Raw genomic sequence first — 12447 nt, forward strand, 5'->3', positions numbered from 1 at the left:
TAAGAAAATCTACATGTACATTAGCAGCAGTCAACTGACTCCAACCCTATCATTTGCATTGAAGCATCTAATGAGGGTGTGCAAAGGTTTATTGTGAAGGGAGGGGGAGGAGGAGAGCTGTGACATCACAGTAATTGGTGTTTCCTGCGTTATTAGCTGTGGAGGTGTTACCAGTCATTGTAATTGTGGCGCCCCTGCGGGTTCAATCGCCACAGAGGTACTGCATCTCACCCAGAGGTGTGGTACCCCACTCTCAGGTAAGGAAGGAGTACTACCCGGGACCCAAACACCCACATCCAACACTACACCATTCCAGACCAGCAGGAGGGGCAAGATGCACTGATCTGCTGCTGAGTCCTGTCCCTGGTTGGAAAGGGGGGAACCAAGAGAGGGGGAACCATGTAGTGGGTGTGGGTGGAGGAAGTAGATCAGCGGAGCACCGTCAGAAAGAGTATAAAAAGAAGGTAGAAGGTCCTAGAACAAGCCAGTCTCCTGCTCCAGTGCTTGGAGTGCAGGAAGCCACCCGTGCGTCCGAATCTACACGGATGTGGAGGGATCAGGCTGCAGAGGGGACCGGCCCCTAAACTAGTGGAGAATAATCAGGCTCAGCTAGATAACTGGAGGCTGTTGTACTTGCAAGGTGCAGCTGCCAACCACCACAATTACATCACCGAAAATGTGGCCGCATAGGGTTGAGGGGATTGCAAATCGCCCGACAAGACCCGAGGCTACTGATTGTGAGGCGCAGGTCAGGAGGGCGAGAGCCAGCGCAGGGAAGACGACCGGGAAAGGCACATAGAACGGGGTCCAGTTTAAGTACTCCTGAAAGACTTGAGAGTTACTGAACCCCTTCCCTGGTGGACACAGGATGACGTGGGAGGTTACACACTGGCCCTGGTAACCTGGAGTCTTGAACAACTGTGAGTAAACCTTGAAGACTGCACCCCACTGAGTCCTGGAATTATTGCTGCACCATCACCAGCCCTGCACTACAAAGCACCAGAAACATCTACCTCATAGCATCACTACACTGCCCGGGAGCTTAGCTCTACCTGTGGAGAGCTGAACCAACTCTGCTGCATCACCATCAGCTCCAGAGCGGCGGCTCCATATAGCCGCATACCACGGGTGGCATCACGAACATTATCTCTATAAAAACTTTATTCCCTTTTACTTTTCCCCTTTAATTGACTGCCCTGGGTCACGGACTGGGTCACTGCCACCGTGACATCCCCAGCTCCGACCGGCCTGGCTACCGAGTACCCCATGGCCCAGGGGGCTCGTCATAATCCTGACTTTGATGATAATGAGACTGCTGCAAGGTTTTCTGCAAAGAACAGAAAGTATGAGAAAATAGCCTCACAGGCCTGTTTGAAGATTGCAAGATTTGATATTTTTAAAAAAATAAACATTATGAAATAGAAAAAAATATATAAAAAAAATACATTTAATATTGTACATCTAAGTCATTTTATGATGATCTTACTTAAAAAACAACCTATGCTGTAAGGAATAGCACTAATAAAAAAAAACTTTTATTTAGTCCTGGCAGTGAGGTTATTATAACAATATAATTTGTTGTACAGATCACGTTGTTTTTTTTATTAATCATTTTGCCCTTTTTTGTTTATTTCCAGGGTTTGGCTTTTCTATGAACCTCCAGCCATCAGTTATCGTAATAGGGAAATATTTTCTGAAAAAACGCCCCATAGCCAATGGCCTCGCGATGGCAGGAAGTCCAGTTATACTTTCTACTCTTGCCCCTCTGAACCAGTTTCTGTTTGATGAGTATGGCTGGAGAGGAAGCTTCTTGATTTTGGGGGCCACTTTGCTTAACTGCTGCGTTGCAGGGGCTCTCTTCCGACCTATTGGCCCTAAGACGTTAAAAGCCAAAATGGGCAAAGACAAACCAATCCAAGACACAGACCCAGAGAAAGTAAACATGAATCTAGAAGAATCCCAAAAAGGACAGACCCCTTCATCAAAAGAGAAAGAAAGCTGTTTGACGAAATTCAATAAGGTCTTAGACTTGACTTTGTTTAAGCATAGAGGCTTCTTGATCTACCTAATAGGGAACGTCTTGATGTTTCTTGCCTTCTATGCCCCTATAATGTTTTTGGCTCCTTACGGAAAGCACCTTGGCGTTGATGAGTACTCAGCGGCCTTCTTGCTGTCCATACTTGCCATCGTTGATATGATCGCTAGACCGGCCACTGGAATGATTGCCAACACTAAATGGATCAGGGCGAGAGTCCAATACTTTTTTAGCTTTGCCGTGACTTTTAATGGGTTCTGCCACCTTATGTGCCCTTTCGCTACAGGATACGTTGGTCTCGTTGTTTACTCCGTGTTCTTTGGATTAGCATTTGGCATGGTTTGTGCTCTTCTTTTTGAAACTCTCATGGATCTTGTCGGAGCTAAACGATTTTCAAGTGCTGTTGGACTGGTCACCATTGTGGAATGTGTCCCTCTTCTACTGGGACCCCCAATTGGAGGTGATTGTCTTTTATATTTATTTTATTACCCTTTTTATATTTTGGTTATTATATAATATGTTTTTTAGGGGTTGTTCATATCATTTTTGAGCCTTTTGTTGGATATCATTCCATTCCAAGAGCTAACAATAGGACACTCTTTAGGAATCCACTGAGTAAATGAAGGCTTATGGATACATTCACTGGGAGCTTTCTCGGCTCATCTGCCAGACATAGTAATAAAACGCGATTTTGTCAAAGGGCTGACTAGGTGAAGTATATCCTCTAAGCCCAAGGTCCGGGTGGGCACACAGACAACAGGCATCGGTGCAGCAGATGGGTGAGGCACGTATGACACAGATAGCAGACAGGAGACCATTAGCAGAGATACTGAAGACTGCAGGCAGACAGGTAGCTGAGGAACTGGAAGCCGCATGCATATAGGAGACGTCCTGAAGACGTACACAGCTTGTGGAGGTACTGAAGGCCGCAGGTATACAAATAACTGAGGGACTGGAAGCTGCAGGCAGTCAGGAGACATTCTGAAGAGCATAGACAGCTTGCAGAGGTACTGAACGCTGTAGGCAGACAGATAACTCAGGGACTGGAAGCTTCAGGCAGTCAGGAGATGTCCTGGAGACCGCCAACAGGGAACTGTGAACAGGCAAGCTAAAAGTCTTAATACCAAGAGACAAGTGTGTGTCTTGGTAGACTGTATATGGGCCTAGGAACCTCAACACATGGGAGCCCAATGTGGAGCACAAAAAAGTTTAGCGGACCTGGGTGTAGGGAGCAGAGCCTGGGACAGGTGTTTAATAAATTTTGAGCATGAAGATCAGATTCTCAGAAATCTACAAGCAGTTCTATAGACCTCAAAGGCATCACCAATGTGACCTTCTCTGATCTACGGAAGACATATTCTAAACTGTATGTTTTAGGGTCCTAATATTTGTATGTTTCATTTCTTACAGGTGCTATCATAGATACTTTTGGAGACTACAAATACATGTTTTTTGAATGTGGGGCCATTATGGTCTTTGCTGGTCTTTTCCTTTTTGTTGGGAACTTTTACAACTACCGTATGCTGAGGAGAGAGGCAGAATCCCAAAACCACGAGCAGAAGGATATAGAAATGAAGGATGATGCCAGTTTAAAGAAAAAAGATTATGATCAAGTTTGCGATGACGAAAAGGCAAAAACTGGCAACGATGTCCCTCCAGCCAAATGTGAAGATGTGAATGGATCAGGCCATTAACGATAGGAGAACTTCAGGACAATTGTAGTTATTTGGTGGGATCTTCACATTGGAATTTTTCATGCTCTTTTTGGTCCTCTGTGTGTACTCGTAGTACAAACTCTGCCCCAATATGGGGTGTCAAGCGGGGAATTGGACCAGACCAAATGTCTCTACCTTTGGATAGAGAAAAGACAAACACCAAATGAAGGCAACACACGTCTGTACATTACTGATATCATATAAACCTCCTACAAGGATGACATAAGATAATTCTAGGAGCTTAAAACCCAACTGTATAATACACAAGAGGATTCCCGAAACAGGAGATATCTGAGATAAAATAGTGATCATGGGGTTTTTCTAAACTTTCTGTCAGACAAAGTAAATTAAAAATGTCTTAGACTTGTATATATGCTCTGCTCATGAGCTATCTCTTTGACCAAGAGTGTACAACAAGTACAAAGAGGGTCTTCTCCTTTGGAGGAATCGTGACCATGTTCTCAATCATTTCATTCGAATGGGCCACATGTAATGGCACACTTCTCCAGCAGTGGCCGCTATTGGCAAAATAATGACCTCCGCAGCTTCTACTTGTGATCGGTAGGGGACAACCACTTTAATATGATCAGCATTGATCACTCATTGGTGATTGAGGCTTTTATAAAGGTCTCCATTCTGGGTAGACTGTATGAATTATGTTTGCGGTTATCCAAAAAGGAGTCACCTTTGAAAGAGTGAGGTGTCTAGGCCTTGATTAAGAATTAGCTTGACAGTGAGTGTCTTGGGGATATTTAAAGGGGTATTCCAATCAAAAATATATATAATCTACTTGCAGAATAGGTAATAAATGGTAGATTGGTGGTGGGGTCACAGACAGCTGCTAGAACGAGACACCCCAGTCCACCATTCTTTTAGGCTTGTCCTTTTTCTTAAAACTGTTCGCTAAAAGCTTAGAATGGTATAAAATTACAATATGAACAATATGAATAATAAGCCCACAGCTTGTTTAGCCTTTACTGGCTAGATTACAGGGTGACCCCAGAATTTTTTTTTACGTGGGGTCCCCCTATAAAATCTAACCAGAAAAGGCTAAACTAGACAGCTGCGGGCTGCATAGGCGGATTATAATGAGGTCAATCTGGGCTACCGCCCGGGGCCCGAAGCTCCAGGGGGCCCATGAATTGCTCCCATTATAATGCACAATCTTTTCTTTTTTTCTGTCACCGCCACGCTAGCCGAAGGTTCAGATCATCACCGTTGCGTGCCCGCAGCCGCAGGTGGCTTGAATCATGCTGTGTCCGCCCTGCCTGTGTCACATGACGTCAGGCAGGGCAGGACCCAAATTTCAAAGCAGCCAGTCACAGACACGCTGGCTGCATCACGCAGCCGCTCCCATCCAGCCGCAGCTGTATATTCACTAACGCGGGCAGTTTAAATGATGCTGGGACCGCCCTGCCACATGACGTCAGGGAGGGCCCAGCATACACAGCGCGGGCGCGGGTCTATTTAAAAGATGAAATGGCTGACATGAGCCAGTATTATTCTGCTCTGCTGAAGAGGAGCCGCCGGCTGCCACCCCACGCACCGTGACCCAGAGTTTGCCTGCCGCCTGGTCTCCTGCTGAGCCCTGCTGCTCCAGTCTCAAAGTGTGTATTCTGTCTAAAAAGTATGTTTTTTGTGTATATCAATCAATAATGGTCCCGTGCCGTTTTTTACAAAGTGCTTGCTGGCTGCCTTCTAGTGTTCCTGCCACTTGCCACAGACAAACATTAGCTTAAATCATCGTGTGTCTCAGACTGTGCCAGTGGAACTGATAGGCAGCCAGCAGCACTTCATATGAAAGAGCAGGGGATCATTGTCATTTTTAAAATTTGTACATAATGTTGGGGATGGGAGAGGAGTGGACTGAAACTACATAAAGACAAATGTCCCTGCATACTGTGTACTCCGTCCCCCCATCATCTTAGAAATTTTGCTTACATCATGTATTTCATTATTTGTATAAATATACGATGCAATGCAAGCAAAATTTCCAAGGTGGAGGGGCATATAGTGTCGGGGCATTTGTCCCATGTAATTTCAGTCCACTCCCATCCCCCACATTTTTTACACAATAAAAGGGTCCTTGCCCTTAGATACAGAGCGCCACTGCAAATTCTGCTTGTACATGCCCACGATGAGGAATGGTAGCATTTTGGATGCAGCATATTTTCGCTGCATCCAAAACGCTGCATTCTAATTACCGCACTTGTGTTTAGTTACATGCAGATTTACTGCATTTAATGACATGCTATTGGTCATACACTGAAAACACTGGTCTTTGCTACAGAAAGTCACATGCAGCCATGCTGCGTCTTGTAAACCCACACCACGGGTGAAATTACATAGCATTAGACCGGTTTCACACGTCCGGCTATTTCCGGTACTGGAAAAACCGGTACCGGAGATATCCGTGTCCTGTGTGGCAACCATTTGCCTCATCAGGACCGGCGCCTAGGAATCAGCAGTACGCTGCCCTCATCACGATTCCCTGCCAGCGCTGCGATCAGCGAGGGACAATGATGAGGGTAGTAGTAATCTGCTCCAGCAGTGTCCCTGTATATAAATAAGATTAAAATAATAAAATCCATATATTCACCTTTCCTAAGTGTCCCACGCTGTAATCCTCTGACTGCTGACAGAGGAGCCAGGGAAAATGAGCCGCTCCAGCGAGCGGCTCCGGAGCTGCGCTCAGGAGCAGTGTCCTGTCACTCACAGAGCACAGCTATGGAGCGGCTCATTCTCTCTGGCTTCTCGGCAGCAGCGGTTGCATAGATTACAGCGAGGGATACCTAGAAGAGGTGAGTACAGGGTGATTTTATTATTTTAATCTTATTTTTGCAGGTGGACCCTACGGGAGCAGACTACTACTCTCGCTATTGTCCCTGGTCTTGCTGATCGCAGCGCCGGCAGGGATCCATGATGAGGTTAGTGTTCAGCCCTAACTGTACCGCTGACAGCGCTAACTGTACCGCTGATTCCCAGGCGCTGGTACGTGTCACACTGATGACACACGGATGTCATCCGTGTGTGTTCAGTGTGAGACAATTTTGTGAACCGTGTATCTGCAAAAAAACAGACATGTCTCCGTGTGGAGCACACGGACCCACGGTCCATGGAAACACACTGAGATGTGCACAGACCCATAGATTTGAATGGGTCTGTGTGTGTCAGTGTCTCCGGTACGTGTGGAAACTGTCACCACTCGTAGAGACTTGTTTACATATTAAAGTTGGTCTGTTCAATACTATGGCTTAAAGTATTTTTTTAACTGAAGGTAAGTTTTAGATTAAAGGCGTTGTCCACTACTTTATATTACCCCACCAATGTATCCCCCCCGGGGCCCCTAAGACTTTTTGTAAATACCTTATGTTGCAGATAATGCCTGTGAGAGGCGCTATCACTGGCCGCTCACAGGCATCACGTGACCCCCGGCTGCAGCCGTCTCTGACATCCGCTGATGTCACGACAAGTGCTGGCAGCAGCCGGGGGTCTTTGTCTTCCTGGCTCCACGGTGGATGCCAGGCTGTGGGCGGGGTTACCCCCCGCGGCATACCCGGCATCCACCACGCGCTCTGCCTTTCCCCATTCATTGGGAAAGCGCGCGGTGGATGCTGGGTGTGACACGGGGGGTAACCCCGCCCACAACCCAGCAGCCACCGCAGGGACGCCAGCGCTGAGTCACGCCTCACTTGTCGTGATGGCAGCGCGGGGTCACGTGATGCCTGTGAGCAGCCAGTGATAGCGCCGCTCAAAGGCAGAACCTGCAACATAAGGTATTTACAAAAAGTCTTACGGGGCCCCGGGGGGATACATTGGGGGGGCATTATAAAGTAGTGGACAACGTCTTCAATGGATGTTTATGTTATAGTTTCACTCAGCAGCTATTTTTTTCAGAAATAATGTTTCAGGCATATGCTGAACCCTGACCAGTCACGTGGCACGGTGGGGTGTGCCCACGCAGTCTCAACTTCCCGGGGCCCTGGCTATCCTCAATCCACCCCTGGCGGGCTCATATTAATAGCCAGGGAAGGGGCCATGGATACTAGCCCCTCTGCGGCTATTAATTTCACCCCTCAGCAGTCCCAGAAATGGCGCATCCATAAGATGCGCCAAATCTGGTGCTTAGCCTATAATGACCGGAGGTCCGAGAGAGATCCTGTGAGTCACAAACTGAGACAGAGACAGAAATAAACAACACTTTCTCTACTAAAACAGGGATTAGACTAAAATTCAGTATTGCATGAATCAGTCTCAGGTTCTACCTGGGACACTGTCTCTACTAACTACACACAATCAGCAAAAGCTGAAATCAATGTGCCAATCTCAAGGTTCCCAGGTTATGTGAATTATAGTAAAGATCTGGAACAATTTTACCTAAACACAGTGTCAGTCTAGTGTGGGTGTTCTATAGAGACCCCTGAGATGGCACACTGAGTACAATCCTACTACTACTAACAATAACAATGCATGAAACTATACCAATTGCTCTTATACCCCTAGTATAGGGATACCCGGGTATCTTAAAGTTACGGTACCGTTAACCTCAGATGTGGTCTATCACAGGCCTGTGAATCGCAGTGGTTGCAGCTAGTCCCGGAAAACTTTGGCGCCAAATAAAAAGCAACGTTTACAAAAACAGCACACGCCGGGGACTTTAGTCCTGTAGCCTCAGGTTAAAGTCTGGGAAGAACTCTTCACCAGGCTTGTCAGTATCCTCTCAATGTGAATGGCACTGGACCCCGTCTCTCCTCTCGCAGTCACTGTTTTCCAGACCACCGACCACGCGCTCCGTCACAGAGATGATATCCTCAGTCTCTTTCCCTCTCACTCGACGCATTGCTCGTTCAGCACAAAGTCTCTAGTCCACTCAGCATGGACTTCCACAAAACTCCAAAGAGCCACACAGCTTTCCCCTGCTCAGCACTTGTTCTTAAGCAGGGACACAGCTTCACCAGGGCCAGGGGTTAACAACCCCCACAGGAAAGCTTGTAGAGAGAGAGTCTTGTTGAAGTTCAGTGTTCACAGTTCTCCGCAGACTCTCCTTCCAGCGTCTCACACAGCAGACACCCTCAGAACACACAGGGTCTCCCGATCTGCCCCTGCTCTGAGCTCAGCCAGGCAAAACACACAGGGTCCTAATACTCTCCTGCTGCTATCACAGTTCACACTCCCACAAGCCTCCGCTCTTCCCACTGCCCTGTAGTGGTGGCGAGTGGGGTAATGGGATTGGGGTTCACGTCAGCCTTGTATTGGCGGCTGACGTGAAGCCCAGGTTAGTAATGGAGGGCGTCTATAAGACGCGCCCGTTACTAACCGCGTAGTAAAGTGAACGGCGCTTTTTCAATAAAAGACACTGCCAGAATAAAGTATTTTAATGAAATAAAAAACACACGGTTCAACAATTTTTTTTATTACACTCCGTCCATGAAGTCATTGATCTTCTGAAAAAAATGTAAAATAAACAACCATATCCCTCACCTGTCCGCCATCACAACCCAGTCCACAATCACCTCCAACGAGTGTCTCATGACGATCTGTGTCACCTCTACAGCAATGACATCCGCAAGCACTGATGTTGTGGAGGTTTCACCAATTTAAGATACACTAGGTAACTGCTCTCCTCCAAATTAAAGATGTCCGAGTGCATGCAGAGAAGCTAATTAACCAAATCTGCTAATCTGGTTGATAAACTTCACTCAGAGACTGAACCACGCAAAATGGCATACTTTATTACGTAGAGATGGGGTTAAATAGCATTCTCTTACTAGGTGGGATTAGTAAAATTTATTGCTCTTTTCTGATAACTCAGCACACTGTAATTTGTTCATCCATGTATCTTTTGGTCTGAGTAATGCCTTAGGAATTCCGATGGGAGGGGTTGAGTTCATCTCTCAGCACCAGCTTTGCCAACTCGACATGAATCTCTCTGTTATCAGCCATGCATACGTCATTCCCAGGAAATCATTTCTACAATAAGAATAAAAGCTATTAGTTATACAGTACAGACCAAAAGTTTGGACACACCTCATTTAAAGATTTTTCTGTATTTTCATGGCTTTGAAAATTGTACATTAACACTGAAGGCATCAAAACTATGAATTAACACATGTGGAATTATATACTTAACAAAAAAGTGTGAAACAACTGAAAATATGTCTTATATTCTAGGTTCTTCAAAGTAGCCACCTTTTGCTTTGATGACTGCTTTGCACACTCTTGGCATTCTCTTGATGAGCTTCAAGAGGTAGTCACCAGAAATGGTCTTCCAACAATCTTGAATGAGTTCCCAGAGATGCTTAGCACTTGTTGGCCCTTTTGCCTTCACTCTGCGGTCCAGCTCACCACAAACCATCTCGATTGGGTTCAGGTCTGGTGACTGTGGAGGCCAGGTCATCTGGCGTAGCACCCCATCACTCTCCTTCTTGGTCAAATAGCCCTTACACAGCCTGGAGGTGTGTTTGGGGTCATTGTCCTGTTGAAAAATAAATGATGGTCCAACTAAACGTAAACCGGATGGAATAGCATGCCGCTGCAAGATGCTGTGGTAGCCATGCTGGTTCAGTATGCCTTCAATTTTGATTAAATCCCCAACAGTGTCACCAACAAAGCACCCCCACTCCATCACACCTCCTCCTGTTATGTTCTGCTACCAAAGCTAAGGAAAGAGAGGAGATCTGTCCCTACTATAAGACTCAGCTGAATCCCTACGATGTAACAGGGAACCTGATCCTGCGATCAGACCTGCTAAAGTCCTAATCTAGTCTGTACGGAGACCTATAGATTTGGGGAGGGAATCCCTACAAGTACTAAGGACTGGGAGGAATATGGGACACCTCCTAACAGAAATAGCAGCAGAAAGACGAACAAACAAAATAGATAGAACCTAGAGGTCCGTAGACCAAGCAAACTAACAGAGTTAGATACAGAGCACAGGCTAGCTAGAAAGTAGATATACAATGAAGTCCAGCAAAGCCAGAAGGGCGGAGCAGGATTAAATAGGCCAACAAGGTCATGTGACCAGCAAAGGAAAAAAAACCTAACAGCAAGGTTCTAACAGTACCCCCCCTACTAAGAGGATCCTCCGGATCCCCTAGGACCAGGCTTATCAGGAAATCTCCTGTGAAACGCTCTGATAAGTCTGGACGCGGAAACATCATCTGACCTCACCCAAGAGTTATCCTCGGGTCCGAAACCTTTCCAGGCCACAAGATACTGCAAACTACCTCTATACCGTCTAGAGTCAAGGATGCGAGAAATTTCATATTCCCCGTCCTCCACCACCGGAGGAACAGAGGCAGAGGCGTCACCATCCGACACAACAGCTTTTTTTAACAGAGAGACATGAAAGACCGGATTAATTCTCCAGGAGGTAGGAACCTCCAACCTAACAGCAGATTGGTTGACAACCTGAAGCACCTTAAAGGGCCCTACAAACTTGGGACCCAATTTCTTAGAAGGAATCCTCAACCGCAGATTCCTAGAGGACAACCAAACCATGTCACCAACAGCGAACAAAACCTCCTGTCGTTTCCTATCAAAGTAGTCTTTAGATTTTCTGTTGGCCTCCTGAAGATTACCACGCACATCCGTCCAAACTCTTTCCAAATCACCGGAAAAATTCTCCTCCTCAGGCACGGCAGATCCCAACTTGGAGAACGACCCAAACGACGGATGTCTCCCAGAACAACAAAAAAAAGGCGAACAACCAGCAGAAGAAGATGTATGATTGTTCAGAGCAAATTCGGCAAGTGGCAGAAACTCAGACCACCCCTCTTGATTGTCTGCCACAAAACAACGCAAGAACTGCTCAACATCCTGGTTTTTCCTTTCTGTCTGGCCATTAGATTCAGGATGATATCCGGACGAAAACGACAAATGAATTCCCAACCTGTCACAAAAGGCACGCCAAAAACGAGCCACGAACTGAGGACCCCTATCAGAAACAATGTCAGTAGGAACGCCATGAAGTCTGACAATTTCCTTGACAAAGGCCTTAGCGAGAGTTTTAGCGCAGGGCAGTTTGACGAAGGGAACCAAGTGACACATCTTGCTAAAACGGTCCACGACCACCCAGATGACAGTAAAACCCTCAGAGGGGGGAAGGTCAGTTATAAAGTCCATAGCCAAATGTGTCCAAGGAGCACTGGGGACCTCCAAAGGACAAAGCAACCCCGCAGCAGGAGTATGTGAGGACTTAGATCTAGCACATATAGTACATTGGCGCACCCACTTAATGACTTCCTTCTGCCATCCAGGCCACCAAAAACTGCGACCCACCAGTCTCTTGGTCTCAGAGATTCCGGGATGACCTGCCAACCGAGATTCGTGACACTCAACAAACAAATCTCTCCTAAAGGTCCCAGGCACAAACAACCTCCCATGAGGAGTGTTAGATGGGGCATTCTCCTGAGCTTTAAGAATCTCATCTTCCAAAACGGAGTCTAAAGCAGCTATCACAACACCTTCTTGTAAAATGTTTTCCTCTTTCTCAGCACCGACTATGGGAGAAAAACTGCGAGACAAGGCATCCGCCTTAACATTCTTAGTACCAGGGATGTAAGTAACGGAGAAATTAAACCGCGAGAAAAACAGTGCCCACCTAGCCTGACGGGCATTCAGGCGCTTGGCAGCGTCAAGATATATCAGATTTTTATGATCCGTAAGAACCTGAACGGGAAATTCCGCACCTTCCAA

The 12447-nt window shown here is 46.5% G+C and overlaps 1 protein-coding gene across 1 annotated transcript in view; it reads left to right on the forward strand.

Moving 5' to 3' along the window:
* LOC141157433 (monocarboxylate transporter 2-like) overlaps window positions 1–6229 on the forward strand; it is a 57959-nt gene extending 51730 nt beyond the window's left edge. Inside the window, exons 4-5 of the mRNA XM_073644706.1 lie at window positions 1638–2495; window positions 3446–6229. Of these exons, the coding sequence (XP_073500807.1) occupies window positions 1638–2495; window positions 3446–3729 (1142 nt within the window). The 3' untranslated portion in view covers window positions 3730–6229. The remainder of the gene's footprint in view (window positions 1–1637; window positions 2496–3445) is intronic.
* Window positions 6230–12447: the final 6218 nt, after the last annotated feature.

Source organism: Phyllobates terribilis, unplaced genomic scaffold (assembly GCF_046119375.1).
Source record: "Phyllobates terribilis strain yellow unplaced genomic scaffold, ASM4611937v1 Scaffold_8__6_contigs__length_399053987, whole genome shotgun sequence".
NCBI classification, from domain to species: Eukaryota; Metazoa; Chordata; class Amphibia; order Anura; family Dendrobatidae; genus Phyllobates; species Phyllobates terribilis.